The 15,036-nt window shown below is 43.1% G+C and overlaps 1 protein-coding gene across 1 annotated transcript in view; it reads left to right on the top strand.

Moving 5' to 3' along the window:
- The first annotated feature begins 1,119 nt into the window (after nt 1-1,119).
- The window catches only part of C18H18orf63 (chromosome 18 C18orf63 homolog), a 31,748-nt gene continuing 17,831 nt past the window's right edge, over nt 1,120-15,036 (top strand). The window contains exons 1-6 of the mRNA XM_058676762.1: nt 1,120-1,172; nt 2,967-3,135; nt 5,977-6,055; nt 8,299-8,355; nt 12,510-12,621; nt 13,142-13,183. Coding sequence (XP_058532745.1) covers nt 3,002-3,135; nt 5,977-6,055; nt 8,299-8,355; nt 12,510-12,621; nt 13,142-13,183 — 424 coding nt within the window. The 5' untranslated portion in view covers nt 1,120-1,172; nt 2,967-3,001. The remainder of the gene's footprint in view (nt 1,173-2,966; nt 3,136-5,976; nt 6,056-8,298; nt 8,356-12,509; nt 12,622-13,141; nt 13,184-15,036) is intronic.

Raw genomic sequence — 15,036 nt, 5'->3', positions numbered from 1 at the left:
GCAGCGGTGTTTAGCGCCGCCTCGGTGATTTGTCTCGCCCGGTGGAGGATGTGTTGACACTCAATAGGGAGAGCTCCATTACTGCCGCCAGGAGTGTGGAACCCGTTTGGGAAGGCGCCCTCCGAGGGTCTGGGACAGTTCCCGGGTACCCAGGCTGGAGTGAGAGCCCCCCCCGGCCCCGCTGCCCTCGGGGGGGGGCCCAGTTGGAGTGAGACCCTCCTCGGGCCCCCCAGCCCCGCTGCCCTCGGGGGGGGGCCCAGGCTGGAGTGAGACCCTCCTCGGGCCCCCCAGCCCCGCTGCCCTCGGGGGGGGCCCAGGCTGGAGTGAGACCCTCCTCGGGCCCCCCCAGCCCCGCTGCCCTAGGGGGGGGCCCAGGCTGGAGTGAGACCCCCCAGCCCCGCTGCCCTGGGGGGGACCCAGGCTGGAGTGAGACCCCCAGCCCCGCTGCCCTGGGGGGGACCCAGGCTGGAGTGAGACCCCCAGCCCCGCTGCCCTGGGGGGGCCCAGGCTGGAGTGAGACCGCCCCCCCCCCCCGTCTCCCAGCCCCGCTGCCCTGGGGGGCCCAGGCTGGAGTGAGACCGCCCCCCCCCCCGTCCCCCAGCCCCGCTGCCCTGGGGGGGCCCAGGCTGGAGTGAGACCCCCCAGCCCCGCTGCCCTGGGGGGGCCCAGGCTGGAGTGAGAGCCCCCCTCGGGCCCCCCAGCCCCACTGCCCTGGGGGGCAGGCTGGAGTGAGAGCCCACCAAGGGTCTGATGCCCCCGCTGCCCGAGGGCCGCCCGGACTTCCTTCACTGACGTTCAAGCCAGGCGTTGGGTGGGAGTGCTAGTTCTCCTCACGTTCTGTAAGGTTTCGTGTAGAATTCTGACTCCACCCGTAGCTCCTTGGGAGCAAGGCGAAGCTACTGAACTCTAGTGTAGGGCGCTAGTTTCTGCACAGTATGCTACTAGCCCATCCGTACAGATCTGCAAGGTTTGGCCCAGGTTTCGAGCCTTACAGTACAGGCCTTACAAAATCTAACCAAAAAAGCCAGACATTTTGAATCTGCAAGTTTTAACAATTATGATTTTAAAAACTTAATTCTAATAACAGATTGTGGCCTCTTCAGTGTTGTTTGCGTTCCAGTTTGGATGGTTTCTGAAGATCGACCGAGAGGACAGCTCACAGGAATTTCTGGGTGACTTGAAATTTAAGCCTCCTGATTGTAAGATGTTTAAAAAAAAATGAATTTTAGTAAATAATATATTTTAAAATTGAAATAACAGTGTACTAACTTTCATCAACATCATTTACCTGTTTTCTTTAAAATCAATTGTCGTAAGTCAAGTTCTATTTCATCTTTCTCATTATTGACACCGTCTATTAAAATACTTAAGATGAATTGAAATTAGAAAGTAGGCTATGTTTGTCTTCAGAGTTTGTACTTTCCCAATAGGCCTTTTTTTTTTCTTTTTTAGATTTATTTATTTTTTTATTACAAAGTCAGATATACAGAGAGGAGGAGAGACAGAGAGGAAAGATCTTCCGTCCAATGATTCACTCCCCGAGTGACCGCCACGGCCGGTGCTGTGCTGATCCGAAGCCGGGATCCGGAACCTCTTCCGGGTCTCCCACGTGGGTGCAGTGTCCCAAAGCTTTGGGCCGTCCTCGACTGCTTTCCCAGGCCACAAGCAGGGAGCTGGATGGGAAGTGGAGCTGCCGGGATTAGAACCAGTGCCCATCTGGGATCCTGGTGCGTTCAGGGCGAGGACTTTAGCTGCTAGGCCATGTAGCCAGGCCTGTCCCAATAGGCATTTATATAAAAAAGCAGAAAAATAGAAGAAATAAATGTTCTTATTTTTAAAGATACCGAAGTCAAATTAGTTAATCAACACCTGAATGAATTTGTGTGAATCATTCTGAGAGAACTTCCCATTTTAAAAGGACTAAATGGTCCATGATGAAGCAGATTTCCAACACGGTGGTTGCTGGGTGAGGGAGAGGTATTGGAGCACAAAGGCCGTGGCCAGTGTTCCTCTGGTGGTGAGGACACTGATATGACAGAATGAAGGCTCATCCTGGATGAGATGCCCAACTACTGCTGTGTGATTAGTGTTTTTAGAGAGAGAAAGTATGTTGATGCTAAAACGTGTGTGTGTGGGTTCAAGTGCCAGGGTTCAAGTTATCTTCCTTGAATGTATTTATGCATGTTAGGTTATTTGATCAATAGGCTGATCAATTTGTATATTCTAGACTTCTGTAATAAATCATAAAGACCTTAAATGTACATCATGTAAATTAGCATGCAAAATGTACCCCAAATAGAAGTTTTAGAATTAGATAACCTAACAAGGGAAAAAACTGGATAGGAACTTAAAGATATCAATAAACGTTTTATTTCGTGTATGAAGAACAACATTCCCAGCCTTGATAGAGCTTTGTAGAGATAATCTCCAAAAAGAAAATATTGATGTAATTTTTATTTTGAAAATTTTATTGTCATAGAAAGCAGAATATTTTCCTGAAAGCAGAATAAGACCTAAGCATCATCAGGAATTACAGAAGGAATTGTTTTCATATATGTAGTATAGAAGAAGTATGTGATAACCTCGAGCAGAATATGTGATAAATGGTGCTTTGTATTATTTGCATAAAAGTATCCTGTTTTTGTGTTCTAGAAATGCAAGTTTAAAACAGTATCTTTTGGTATGATAAAAATATTTTAAAATTTATTGTGTTGATTGCACAACTCTGCGACTGTAGTAAAAACATCAACTTGTATACTTGCATGAATTATGTTGTGTGAAAATCATCTTAAAACTTGCACAAAAGTCATAGAAAACAAAGTGTCAGTGATATTTGATTGCTGAAATTTGCTAATAATGTTTTTTAAATCATCTTCTAACAGTATCAAATATGACATGCTGAACTGGCGTGTAAGCCCTATGGGTAAGGTAGTTTACTGCATCTTTATTGGTGTTTTGTTTCCAAGGCCCGGTTGCTGAGACACTCGGCCGACAGGAAAATATGAATGAACCCAAGCAGCAGTTACTGTTCTTCATGACACTTCCAGACTTACACAAACTCTGTGCTGTCAGACTGCTACTGAGTCATGGCCTCGCCAATACTGAGATAAGGAGTACCCAGAGGAAAATGTGCAGGTAAAAACTCCAGCTGTACAAATCTCTTAAAATGCATGCAAGTTGTTTCAGAAATATTTCTGTTAAAGCAAACTTCAAAGCAAAGCATTCAACCGCTTACTTCCCAGAGCTGGCACTGCTGCCGCGCATGGCCTGCCTTGGCAGGAAGCTGGAGTTTGGTGGCCAGAGCCAGGAACTGAATGCAGGCACTTTCATGTGAGATGCGCAGCTCATTTTTCTTTTCTTTTCTTTTTAGACATATTTATTTGCGAGGCAGAGTTTTGGACAGAGATGCAGAGAAAGATACATTTTGTTTATTGGTGGCCAGAACAACCTAGGCTCTGTCAGGCCAAAGCCAGGAACCTAAAATTCCATGTGGATCTCCCATATGGGTGATCCCAAATACCTGACAGCTACCTTCCACTGTTCTCCCCGGCACATTAGGCAGGGAGCTGGATTGGAAGTGGAGCAGTAATAACCAGGACTCGAACTGGTGCTCATGTGGGATGCTGGCATTGCAAACAGTGGCTTCACTCACCATGCTACAACATGGACATCTTAACTGGCATCCTAACCATTAGGCCCAAATGCCCATCCTATTAATTAATATTGACAGAATACTGCTTAAGATACACTTTGATATACTGTACACATTTTTAATTAGTATTGATTCTTAATTTTCATCCTAGTGTAAGACACTGAAGGTTGATTCTCCAAAAACAATCTCAAAGTGACTTGACTGAAGATAAGTTTGAAAAAACGTCTTGGGGACTGGCACGTGCAATGCTGGCATTCCAGATGGATGCCACTTCAAGTCCTGCTTCACTTCTGATCTGGCTTTCTGCTGGTGTACCTGATAAAGCAGCAGATGATGACCTGGGTACTTGGGCCCCTGCACCCATGTGGCAGATCCGGCTGAAGCTCCTGGCTCCTGTTTTCAGCCTGACACAGAGCTTGTTCTTGTGATCATTTGGGGAGACTTCTCCCTCTCTTCTCCTCTGTAGCTTTTCAAATAAGTAAAATCAAATGTTTCCAAAAAGAAAAGCATCTTGTTTGAAACCTAAAGTATAATTCTATGAGTACAGAGGACCTACAATACACTAGTTTCTTCACTTGCTTGAGGCAGTCAAAGGAGGGCTTGTAGAATACATGGTAAGATTAGATCATTAATATACAAATATAAAATTACCTGGGGCAAGAAGCAGGAAGGCACCGTTGGGTATCTTCCATTTCCCTCTGCATTGCGTATTCGCAGCAGGAAGCTTGTATCCTTCCTATAGGGGTGTAATCTGATGATACCTACTGTGCACTTACTTGTCTGTTACCCTGTTAGAGACAATGAAGCAGGTAGAAAATCTGAAGGGGCCGTCCTAGGCTGCTCTCCACGGCGGCTGTGTCAGGGAGCCGGCCCGAAGTGAAGCAGCTGGGCTCTGAATTAACACCCCAAGATCTACTTCTTTGAAGAAAAAGATGCTAGTCAGTAGTTATGCTTGTGAAGTGATTGATGACTTCACTGATAGGAGAGTCGTTGGGTTCCTCGCCCTCGGGGAAAGGAGAAAGGATACTGGTGGAGGCCGGCGTGCTGGCTCAACTGGCTGACTGTCCACCTTCAAGCGCTGGCATCTCATGGGAGCTAGTTTATGTCCCAGCTGCTCCACTTGCCATCCAGCTCCCTGTTTATGACCTGGGAAAGCAGTGGAGGGTGGTCCAGTGCCATGGAACCCTGCACCCATATGGGAGACCCAGAAGAAGCTCCTGGTTCCTGGCTTTGGATCAGCTCAGCTCCTGCCGTTGTGGCCATTTGGAGAGTGAACCAGAGGATGAAAGATCTTTCTCTCTGTCTCTGTGTAAATTGACATTTCCAATACAAATAGGCAAGTCTTTTTAAAAAAGGCAGAAGTGGGCCTGGCGGCATGGCCTAGCAGCTAAAGTCCTGGCCTTGAATGTGCCGGAATCCCATATGGGCGCCGGTTCTAATCCTGGCAGCTCCACTTCCCATCCAGCTCCCTGCTTGTGGCCTGGGAAAGCAGTCGAGGACGGCCCAATGTCTTGGGACTCTGCACCCACGTGGGAGACCCGGAAGAGGTTCCTGGCTCCTGGCTCTGGATCGGCGCAGCACCGGCCGTTGCTTTCACTCGGGGAGTGAATTATCGAATGGAAGATCTTCCTCTCTGTCTCTCCTCCTCTCTGTATATCTGGCTTTGTAATAAGTAAATCAATCTGGTGTCCCAAGGGCACAGTAAGCAGCAACACAAACTCCTCTCATAGGGTATGCTGTTAAAGGGGACAGGGATGGAAAAGAGTGACATACTGGAGTGAAAGTAACTATGAGCTACATCTAATGCATAAAACTCTAAAACTAGAACGTTGCATGTAATTCATATTGTGACATGCAGAATCTTACCTGAAATCTCAGAATATTTAAATAATATTTGTGTAGTTAAGGTTTTCTTTTTAATAAACAATTTCATGGTTGTAAATTAAAATAAATAAATAAATAAATCTTTTTAAAAAAAGGCAGAAGTGAGTTCAAAGAGATAGGGTTGGATTTATGCATTGCCAAGTCTGCATTCAGGACAGATTGGGTGTTAGAGGAGGAATTTTCCCAAAAGAAAGAGATGGAGAAATCAGTTGTTGGGGAAGGCCTCATGTAGCAACAGTATGTGAGGTTTCGTGATTTTCACAATTTGAATGCTGGCCAAGTTCCCAGTGTTCAAGGTACCATGGTACCATATCAGCCTGCTAAGTATGGGGAGAGATCCTTGTCTAGAAAAAATTTTATAGTTTTTGTGAATTTTCTAAGTGTCTCAAAAAGTGAAACACATACAGTCTCTTCAAAGTTAACGTATTTTTGCTTCACAGGCACTTGCTGCTTTTGCATCAGGAGATTCTTACGTCGCCTGTGCCTGAACTGTTCAACCAAATTTGGGTGGTAATGGCAGTAAGTATTGTAACATTTGAAGAAATATTATTTTCTGAAGAAATATTATTAGCACGTGTTGGGAGCAATATTCATGCACATCATCAAGTAAAGGATAAAGCTGGAGATGGTTTATGAAGATGAATTGCATTGTTCTTTGAGGTGCTAACAGATTATAAGATGCATGGTGTTTAGAATCCTGTTTTTGTGGTTACACTTTAGTATTTCATTTTCTTATAAATGCCATGATAGACTATTAATAAATAAGTTATTGTATGGCTTTAGGTAACACAGACTTAATTCTATAGAGTTATGCTTAATATAAGGAAAGAAGTTTACATTTTGATGGATTTCCAACTGTTTTTAAATAACTTATTAATGCCTAATTTGCAGATTTCATATAAAAATTACTTTAATCCGAGATCAGAGCGGAAACATTTACTAAGCTGTGCATAACTGGAAGTTATAATGAAGTTTACAAAATCTGCATCAAAATCGTATTATCCTGGTACTTTTGTCAGAAATATTTCTGAAAATCCAGTTTTTATGTCATTGTAATTCCACAGAGTTGAGAGAAATATTAACAATACTGAAAAGTCATACGAAACCTTCAGTCTCTTTTTCTCCTGAATCTTGATTCTGTGTCCATATTTTCTTTTGTTTTCTTTAATCTTTTTTAAGAGAGAGAAGCTGGTGCTGAAGTTGTAGCATGTTGGTTAAGCTGCTAGCTGCTGGAAGTTACCCATACTGGCCCCAGTTGGGAGTCCCAGCAGCTCTACATCCGATCCAGGTTCCCGTTGATGTGCCTGGGAAAGCAGCAACAGGTGATCCAAGTGCTTGGGTGCCTGCGCCACGTGGGAGAGCTGCAAGAAACTCCTGGCTCCTAGATTCGGCCTGATCCAGCCATTTGTAGCCATTTGGTGAACCATTAGATGGAAGCCTTCTCTTTCTCTCTGTCTCTCTTTTTCTCCCCCTCTCTCTCTCTCTGTGTATTTCTGCCTTTCACATAAATAAATCTTTATAGCAAAGAGAAAATCTGTTGATAAACAGTTAGACTAGTATCTCTCTTATTTATGTCCTTTTCTATTGAAATTTTTCATGGAAAAACAAAGATTCTGTTTTAGAATTCTGGTTCAGATATCCTAGTATTTGAAAGAGTAATAAGAAAGTAGTTGCCTATTTTTTGTTTGTGCAACATGGGATTACTATCCATCTTATTTGGAAGCCTGTCTTTTGTGTCCTCCTTGAATAGTCTTGCCTAGATGTCTTTCTAAGTAACATTCTTCAGGCCGTGAATGATTTAGTAATTTATTTAATGCTTTCTAATGCACATCTGAATTTCTGGTTTTGTGCTGCTACAAACTGCTGAAAGAAAACATCATTGAAATTACATGCCTTTTATTTGGTAGTTTCTGGGGGTAAAGTTTTTAAAAGTGGGGTGGCAACACATTTTTTGAAAGGCAGAATAACAGAGTGAGAGAGAAGTTTTCCATCCCGTGGTTCGCTCCCCAAATGCCTGCAGTAGCTAAGATTGGCCCAGACTGAAGCCAGAAGCCACGAATTGCACACAGGTGGCGGGGAGCCAAGGCCTTGAGCCGTTATCTATTGTCACCAGATATGCACATTATCAGGAAGCTGATGGGAACAGAACCAAGATTTGACGCTATCCTCTAATACGGGTGAAAAATGTTCCAGCAATGGCTTCACCTGCTGTTACACAGCACCAACCCTTGCCACACATTTTAACCTGACGGTAAATCCTACTAAATTGCTCTTGGAAAAGTTTGCACTGAATTATGTTTTGGCAAATAGTGTCTGAGAGATTCTGTTTTCCCACTCGTGAATAGTGAAAATTAGCAGATTTTTAATATTGGCTGATCTGTTAGGTTAAAAATAATATCTTCCTTTCATTTGTATTTCATTTATCAGACTTGATCTTCCATTTATCTTCACTTTCCTTACTCACATTCAAGTTTATTACATATTAGGAAGGATATTAAATGCTTGTATGTGAAATTTATTGGCTTTTTTCTTTATATTTCTTCTGGAGTCGCATTATTCCCAGAGAGGTTCTTCCTGCCTGAGAAGGTGCCCAAGGCTGCTAGGCTGAGGAGAGTCTATGATTACTCCTCTCTGGCTCAGGCGCTGCCAGGATGGTACCCAGCTGGCACACACAGAAGTAAAATGCCTAAAATCTTAATGCATGGCTTACGTCCTTTGTGTATGCGTGTTAAGTCCTTTTGTAAATGTTCATTTTGTTGCAGATATCATTTTACAAAGCTGGAAAACTTAATGCCTATACTGAAAAGTATGGAGTTAAGGTGAGTTTTTACAAGGATAATAATTCCAGATGTTGCTTGTGTTGGAGCGCATGCCAGTGCAGGAACCTGGGCAGTGAACCAGTGAATAGTTCTCCCTTTCTGCTCACCCTCTGCTTCTTCTTTCTCTCTCCCTTTTATTCTCTGTCTCTCAAATAAGTGAATACTTTCACATATTCTAAAAATAATGAATATCATGAAATTAATTTGAAATCTGAAAATGAAACATTTTCTAAGCTTCATAGGCAGTATTTCAGTGTTTAATAAAAAGAACGTTTATGCTAAGCATCATCATTTTATTAGTAACTCATAAGAAAAAGTTAAAATTAGGGAAAATATTGCTCATAATTCTTCTACATTGATAAGGAATACTCACTTTGTGCTCTGCTTCCAGTTTTTAGTTCACACACTTGATTTCGTAAGTTTAGGATGACACATCTCTAAAATATTTGTAATCTTTCTATTTACAGTCTGACCTTTCTCTACTTATCTTAATTCTTCATTTGTATTTTAAAAAACAACTTGTTTTGTTCCCTTCATCAGATTTTGAGATTCAGAATTCCTTCTTAGTTGTGACCTTTCCTCCAGCCTTCCTTGCCTTCAACGTTATGCTTATTTTTCTTTCTATGGGCACTTTTCACAAGGTAGTGGTCATGGCTAGTGGCTACTTATCCAAAGCCCAAAGTATTCTGAGCAGTACTTGTTCCTGGAGACGAAGTTGTGAGCTATGTAAAATTTTTGCCTCCAGAAATTCTACAGGAAGAAATAAATTTCTTCTTTATGAGATGTTTTGAAGAGCTTGTATGGAATTTTGATATTTCTCCAATAAATGTTTTGTAAAATTCACAAACTAAGCTATCTTGATTTTATCTTGTAAAAGATTTTTAGCTATAATTTTGTTTTATTTTTTTTAAGCTTTATTTATTTCTATTGGAAAGACAGATTTACAGAGTGAAGGAGAGACACAGAAACAGCTTTTGTCTGCTGGTTCACTCTCTAAATGGCCGCAACAGCCTGAAAACTGAGCTGATCTGAAGCCAGCAGCTCTTCGGGGTCTCCCAGGTGGGCGCAGGGTCCCAAGGCTTTGGGCCGTCCTCCACTGCTTTCCCAGCACTGTAAGCAGACAGCTGAATCAGAAGTGGAGTCACTGGTACAGGAGCAGGTGCCCATATGCAGTGCCAGTGCTTGCCAACTGAGGACTAGATTGCTAGGCCATCACACTGGCCCCTGGTTTCTTTAGTGGAAGTAGAGCAATTCAAGTTCCCTCGTTCAAGTAATACATGGATCATTAAAGATGTCAGACTTCTTGGGCCTGGTGCAATAGCATAGCAGATAAGGTCCTCACCTTGAACGCCAGGATTCCATATGGGTGCTGGTTCTAATCTCTGCAGCCCCGCTTCCCATCCAGCTCCCTGCTTGTGGCCTGGGAAAGCAGTCGAGCACGGCCCAGTGCTTTGGGTTCCTGCACCTGTGTGGGAGACCTGGAGGAGGTTTCTTGTTCCTGGTTTCAGATCGGCTCAGCTCCAGCCATTGCGGCCACTTGGGGAGTGAATCATTGGATGGAAGATCTTCCTCTCTGTCTCTGCTCTCTGTATATCCACCTTCCCAATAAAAATAAATAAACCTTAAAAAAAAAAAGATGTCAAACTTCTGGCATGAGGTTGCTTTACTATTCCCTTGTTTTCCTTGGCTGCAGAAGCGAGGTGATTGTTCTGTCCCTGATTTTATCATGCTGTCACTGGTGGTTTTCCTTCAGCAGGAGAGCTAGAGGCTTGTTGATCCCACAGATCTGCCCAAGGAACAAGCTTCCGACTCATCAAGTCTCTCTGCTTTTCTCCAATTTTGCATTTTTTTCTGACTTTTGTTTTGGTTCTTACTATTTTGTTACTTCCTCTTACCTTGGGATTTATTTTCTTTTGCTTTTCTAGCTTCTTAAGGTAAATTGTAGCGTCAGTGCCTTGGGAACTTCTTTTCTAATATTGGAATATTTAGGGCTAGCCCTTTCCTCCTCGGCAAGTGTTTTCCTTTTTTTTTTTTTTTTTTTTTTTTAGAAATGCTTTATAGCTCCTATTTTATCTGTGAGTTGCTTGGAAATACAGAGTTCCCAGATATTGGGAGATTCTCTAGGGAGCTTTCCAATAATCATTTCTCACTTTCTTGTTAGAGAACATGCTTGGTATGATTTGGATTTTTTCAAATGTGTTCGGACCTTTTTCTGGCCCCGATCATTGTCTGTCTGACGGAATAGCTGGACCATGTGAGAAGCATGTGTCGGGAGTCCTGTAGATGTTCATCGGGCTGACAGTGTCAAGTTAATCATGTTCTCTTTCATTTTCTGCTTACTTTATTAATTGTTGAAATCTCAGTCTTTAGTGGTGAATTTTTCTATTTCTCCTTGAAGTTCTGTCAGTGGGCCACAGATAATTGTAGATTTCACCAAAGTGAGGCTACTCCTGGTTATTGGGAGGGACCCTGCTAGAGGCCTAGCTGATTGTTAGTTCATACACACCCGGAGAGAGTTTTTCGTACGGGGGGGGGGGGGTTACACAACTAGAAAAGGTGGCACAAAATCTGTCTCCAATTTTAGCTGAAATGGCAGATGGCAGTTTGTTCACTCTAGAAGGCATCTGGTCACCAGTCTGGATGATTACACATGTGAGAATTGCCGCAGACTTCCCTCTGGCCAACCAGCTGTCTGTCCTTACAGATCCTGCTCCGTCGGGGTTAATTCCTCAGGCCAGGGAGCAAGGTAATACAGAAACTAAAGAGAAAGCCACCTGCACTCTAAGGTGGACCCTGGTGGCGTGTGGGATATGTTCTCTGCAGGTTACCTTCACAGTGCTGTTAGGGACCTTGTGGCGAGGAACCTTAGTTAAACTCTCCGTGAGGCAAATGGGCAGCTTTGGTGTGTTCCGTTGTTACTATATTATTCAGGAGTGTCCTGGCAACTTCCACCAGAAGCCAGAGTGGTACAAAAACAGGGACTAGGTAATGATGACAGTTTTCCTTGGGCTTCTCACTTTTTCACATGTCTTTTTGGCAAAGGAAGTTTTCTTTATTGTATTTCCAGCAATGTAAAGCCAAGAGCCTTAGCTCTTTCTCCAGTCTTGGGCTGCGCATGTGCTGATCTGTACTCAGAGGAGTATTCTGATTGCAGGTTGCTGGCTCTGCGGCGCTCTCATCTGCAGTGCTTTGCTTCCACAACTCCAGGATCTTGGTGTCCCTGAATCCCTAACTCTGTTGCCTGACTGGGGAGGTGGCCAAGGTCTTCCTGAGTCTCCATCTGTGTGGCAGCCTGGAAGCCCTGTCTCATCAGTAAATTGGAGAAACCATTGGACAGACCATCCTGTTGGCTGCCCATGTGCTTGGACTCGATCGCCCAATATGCAACATCTGACGAGCCATTGTTTCATAGAAATTGCCTAGCATTTTAGACCTTTAAAGTGAGAGAATAAATCTAGTTCCAGTTATTCATAGTCAAAAGCAAAAAGTCCTAGGGTCCAGCACCATGTGCTGCTTCTGCCTGCAGCCTGACATCCCATGTGGGTGCCCATCCGAGTCCTAGCTGCTCCCCGTTTGATCCAGCTCCTTGCCAGTCACCTAGAAAGGCAACAGAGGATGGCCCGAATACTTGGGTCCCTGTGCCTCCTGGCTTCTGGTTCACACTGGTTCCTGCTGTGGCTTTTGGGCCATCTGGGGAATGAACCAGCAGATGGAAGATCTCTCTGTCTCACTTTCAAATAAAGATAAGTAAATCCTTAGATCTTTTTAAAAGAGAAATAAAAGCCTTGCTTTTTAAAATTAATTCTGCATGAAATTCTGTGTAAGTATTCATTTTCTGTTGATGAGCCACACTTAACAATCATGGTAAATATAGCAAGGTCATTCTGGCCTGTCCCCTCTGTGCAGAAGAGTAGGAAGTTAGAGGTTCTTAGCGCAGGAACTCTCAAGGCTCAGTGTGCTGGGCCAGAGTATAGAATCGGGCCATGATGGTATGGCGAAAGCACTGCGTCTGGAGTCAGTATCTTTGAACACTTATTTAACTTGCTGTAGAAGCGGTTACAGCTTTTGTCTAGAAGACCCACCTTGCTGGTTCAGTGTGATGGATCAGTTTCCCTACACATATGTGCCTGCATGTTGCCCTTTAATGTTTGTAGATGGAGGCTCCACAAAGAGTGATCCCTGCCATTGTTGAAGCGTGCCTTTCCTTCTCATTGCCTGCCAGACTCGCTCCAGCCTGGAACAAAGCCGGCCACCTCTTGGTCCAAGGTGACTCTCTTTTTCTGAACCAGCTTGCTTCTGTGTGTCTTTTTAAATTTCCAGATGTGTTATTTTTAGGGAATTGTTCTTAAGACAGCCCAACTAAGCATCTCAAGCAATGTCACAACGTGACTATCACCTCCTTCCTTGGGATTATGTCCAGGGGCCTGGGATGTTTCTTTAAAATGTTTTTACTGGATACTCAGGAGAAAGATAAGCTATGAATCATTCTGCTAAGTAAAAATAAATTATTAATGTTGGTACTGAAATTCTATCCTGAATTTTTGTTGAAATCTGTTTTCTAAGTATTTAAGAGACAAAAATGTGAGGAAATAATTGGTTATTTTTGTCCTTTTAATTAAAGAGATAATTTTAAAAATTATATTTTTCCTCATCATCAGATATTCCTTTATATAACAACTCCTTTTTAAAATGTTTTCTTTGGCTTTGATAATCTCATACTAAAAGATTACATTTGTCAATCGTGATTATAAGTCATAATAAAACAACATTCTCTGAATTTTTTAAGGAAGAGATTTTCTTTCTCAAATGGGAAAGCAAAGTGCTATTGGTAAGTAAAATATGTAACTTGGTAAATAATATCATTAACACTCATAAATCATTGAATTGTGATCCTGATAGATTATATCAGAATTTAGTTAAGTACTATTGTATTCAGAATCTTACCTGGAAACTCACTTGTAGCTCAAAATGTATGTTTACTGAAACAGTGTCCCTTATTTTAATTAGAAAAAGGCTGTGTTTTATTTTATGTAAATAAAGTTAAGACTGGAGAAGCTTAATTCTTTCTTACTGTTATCATTTTATTCAAAAGGCACAGAGATATAGAAGTAGATAGATGGATGGATGGATGGATGGATAGATAAATAGATAGATGGATGATTCTGTTGGTTCACCAAATGCCTATACCAGTCAGGGCTGGGGCAGACCAAGGCCAGAGCCCAGCACTCAGTCCAGCCCCGTGCAAGTGCAGGGGGCATTACCGTCTGTTGCTGTCCTAAGGGAGCGTAGTGTAAGCTGGATCAGGAGGGGAGCCTGGATGTGAACCAGGCCCTCAAGTACCAGCTGACTGCTATTCCAAATGCTCACCGCAGGGGGGTTTAATTCTTTCACATGATAATCTCCAGAATCCTATCATAGAAGTGGACCTTAGCACTAATGTAGGTACAAACCTACTTCCTACAAGAAAAGGTGATTCTTTTCCTCCTCCCCCTGCACAGAAAGATCATCTAAAGGAACACATACACTCTACATAGAGTTTACTCTCTGGTCAGTTGCAGTTCTTCCATTGACTTGCGGGGTGATGTTGCAGATCAGGTTTCTAGACAGTAGGCTAGAGAGCACATGGTGGGGACCCTGAGCCCCACAGAGGACACTGCCCATCAGTCACGATAGCTTTCCCCACCAAGTGGACCTGGCCGTCACCGCCTTGCCTGTAGCCCGCCTGGTTGGGTCTGAGCACACATACCTGCTGCAAGCCGCGTGCCTCAGGCCGCTGTATGTTTCATCTGTGCGGTGGCAGTCGGTGCATCCAGTTCTGGCTGAGGGGGTTCATGACCTAAATTTGACTTTGGCTCCGAACGTGGTCATGAGGCTAAAGCTGCAGAGACTAACCAAAATGGTTTAGGAGGGAAAAATTCCTCCAGCCTGTGCAAGGTTTTATCTTTTTACACTTTTTTTGAAAGATAAAAATTGCAGCAGAACTCAAAAATTGTTTGTGCAACTCATTGAATTGTTACAAACTGAACGTATCAAACAGCCAGTTCTCAGAGAAACAGCATGGTCAGTATCTCCAGAAACACCCCTGCTTTCTTTAGGTCTCCCCTCCCACCATCCCCCTACCCTCACTCTCAGCAGCTTTGCTTGAAAAAAGAAGGGTAGAACTCTCCAGGCACTCAAGAATCTGTTCATACACCCAAGAGTCCAAACAAAGTCCATAGAAAATGCACATTATGAAGAACCATGCCTGGGTTTCAAAAAAAAGTTTCAGGCCAAAATGAACTATCTTCTAATTCTTTTTTTTCCACAAACTTTTGAAGCCCCTAGTGTTTCAGGCTGTTTGCTTTTAACAGATTGCTTCAATCAGAAGCATGGCATACCTCCCCTGCAGGCTTCAGTGGGCAATGGTTGGGTTTTCTCAATTTGGGGACCTCTCATTTTTCTTACTGTAACCTTCCTTGTACCCCTCTACCCAATGCATCACCAAGTTGTGCCAGACTTCTATCTTTAATGTTTTATGTGCAGAATGTCAAATATTCTAACTATCTGAATTTTACTATGTGTAGAGAACTATATTCTTGGTTTTTTACTTGATAATTAAGTTAATTTCTTTACTGAAATACTTAAGTTGATAGGATGGATCAATAATTCAAGACAGTTCACAGTTAAGTATTTTATTTTCAG

This window comes from Ochotona princeps, chromosome 18 (assembly GCF_030435755.1).
Source record: "Ochotona princeps isolate mOchPri1 chromosome 18, mOchPri1.hap1, whole genome shotgun sequence".
In the NCBI taxonomy this organism is placed as follows: Eukaryota; Metazoa; Chordata; class Mammalia; order Lagomorpha; family Ochotonidae; genus Ochotona; species Ochotona princeps.
This window is presented reverse-complemented; position numbering and strand designations above follow the sequence as displayed.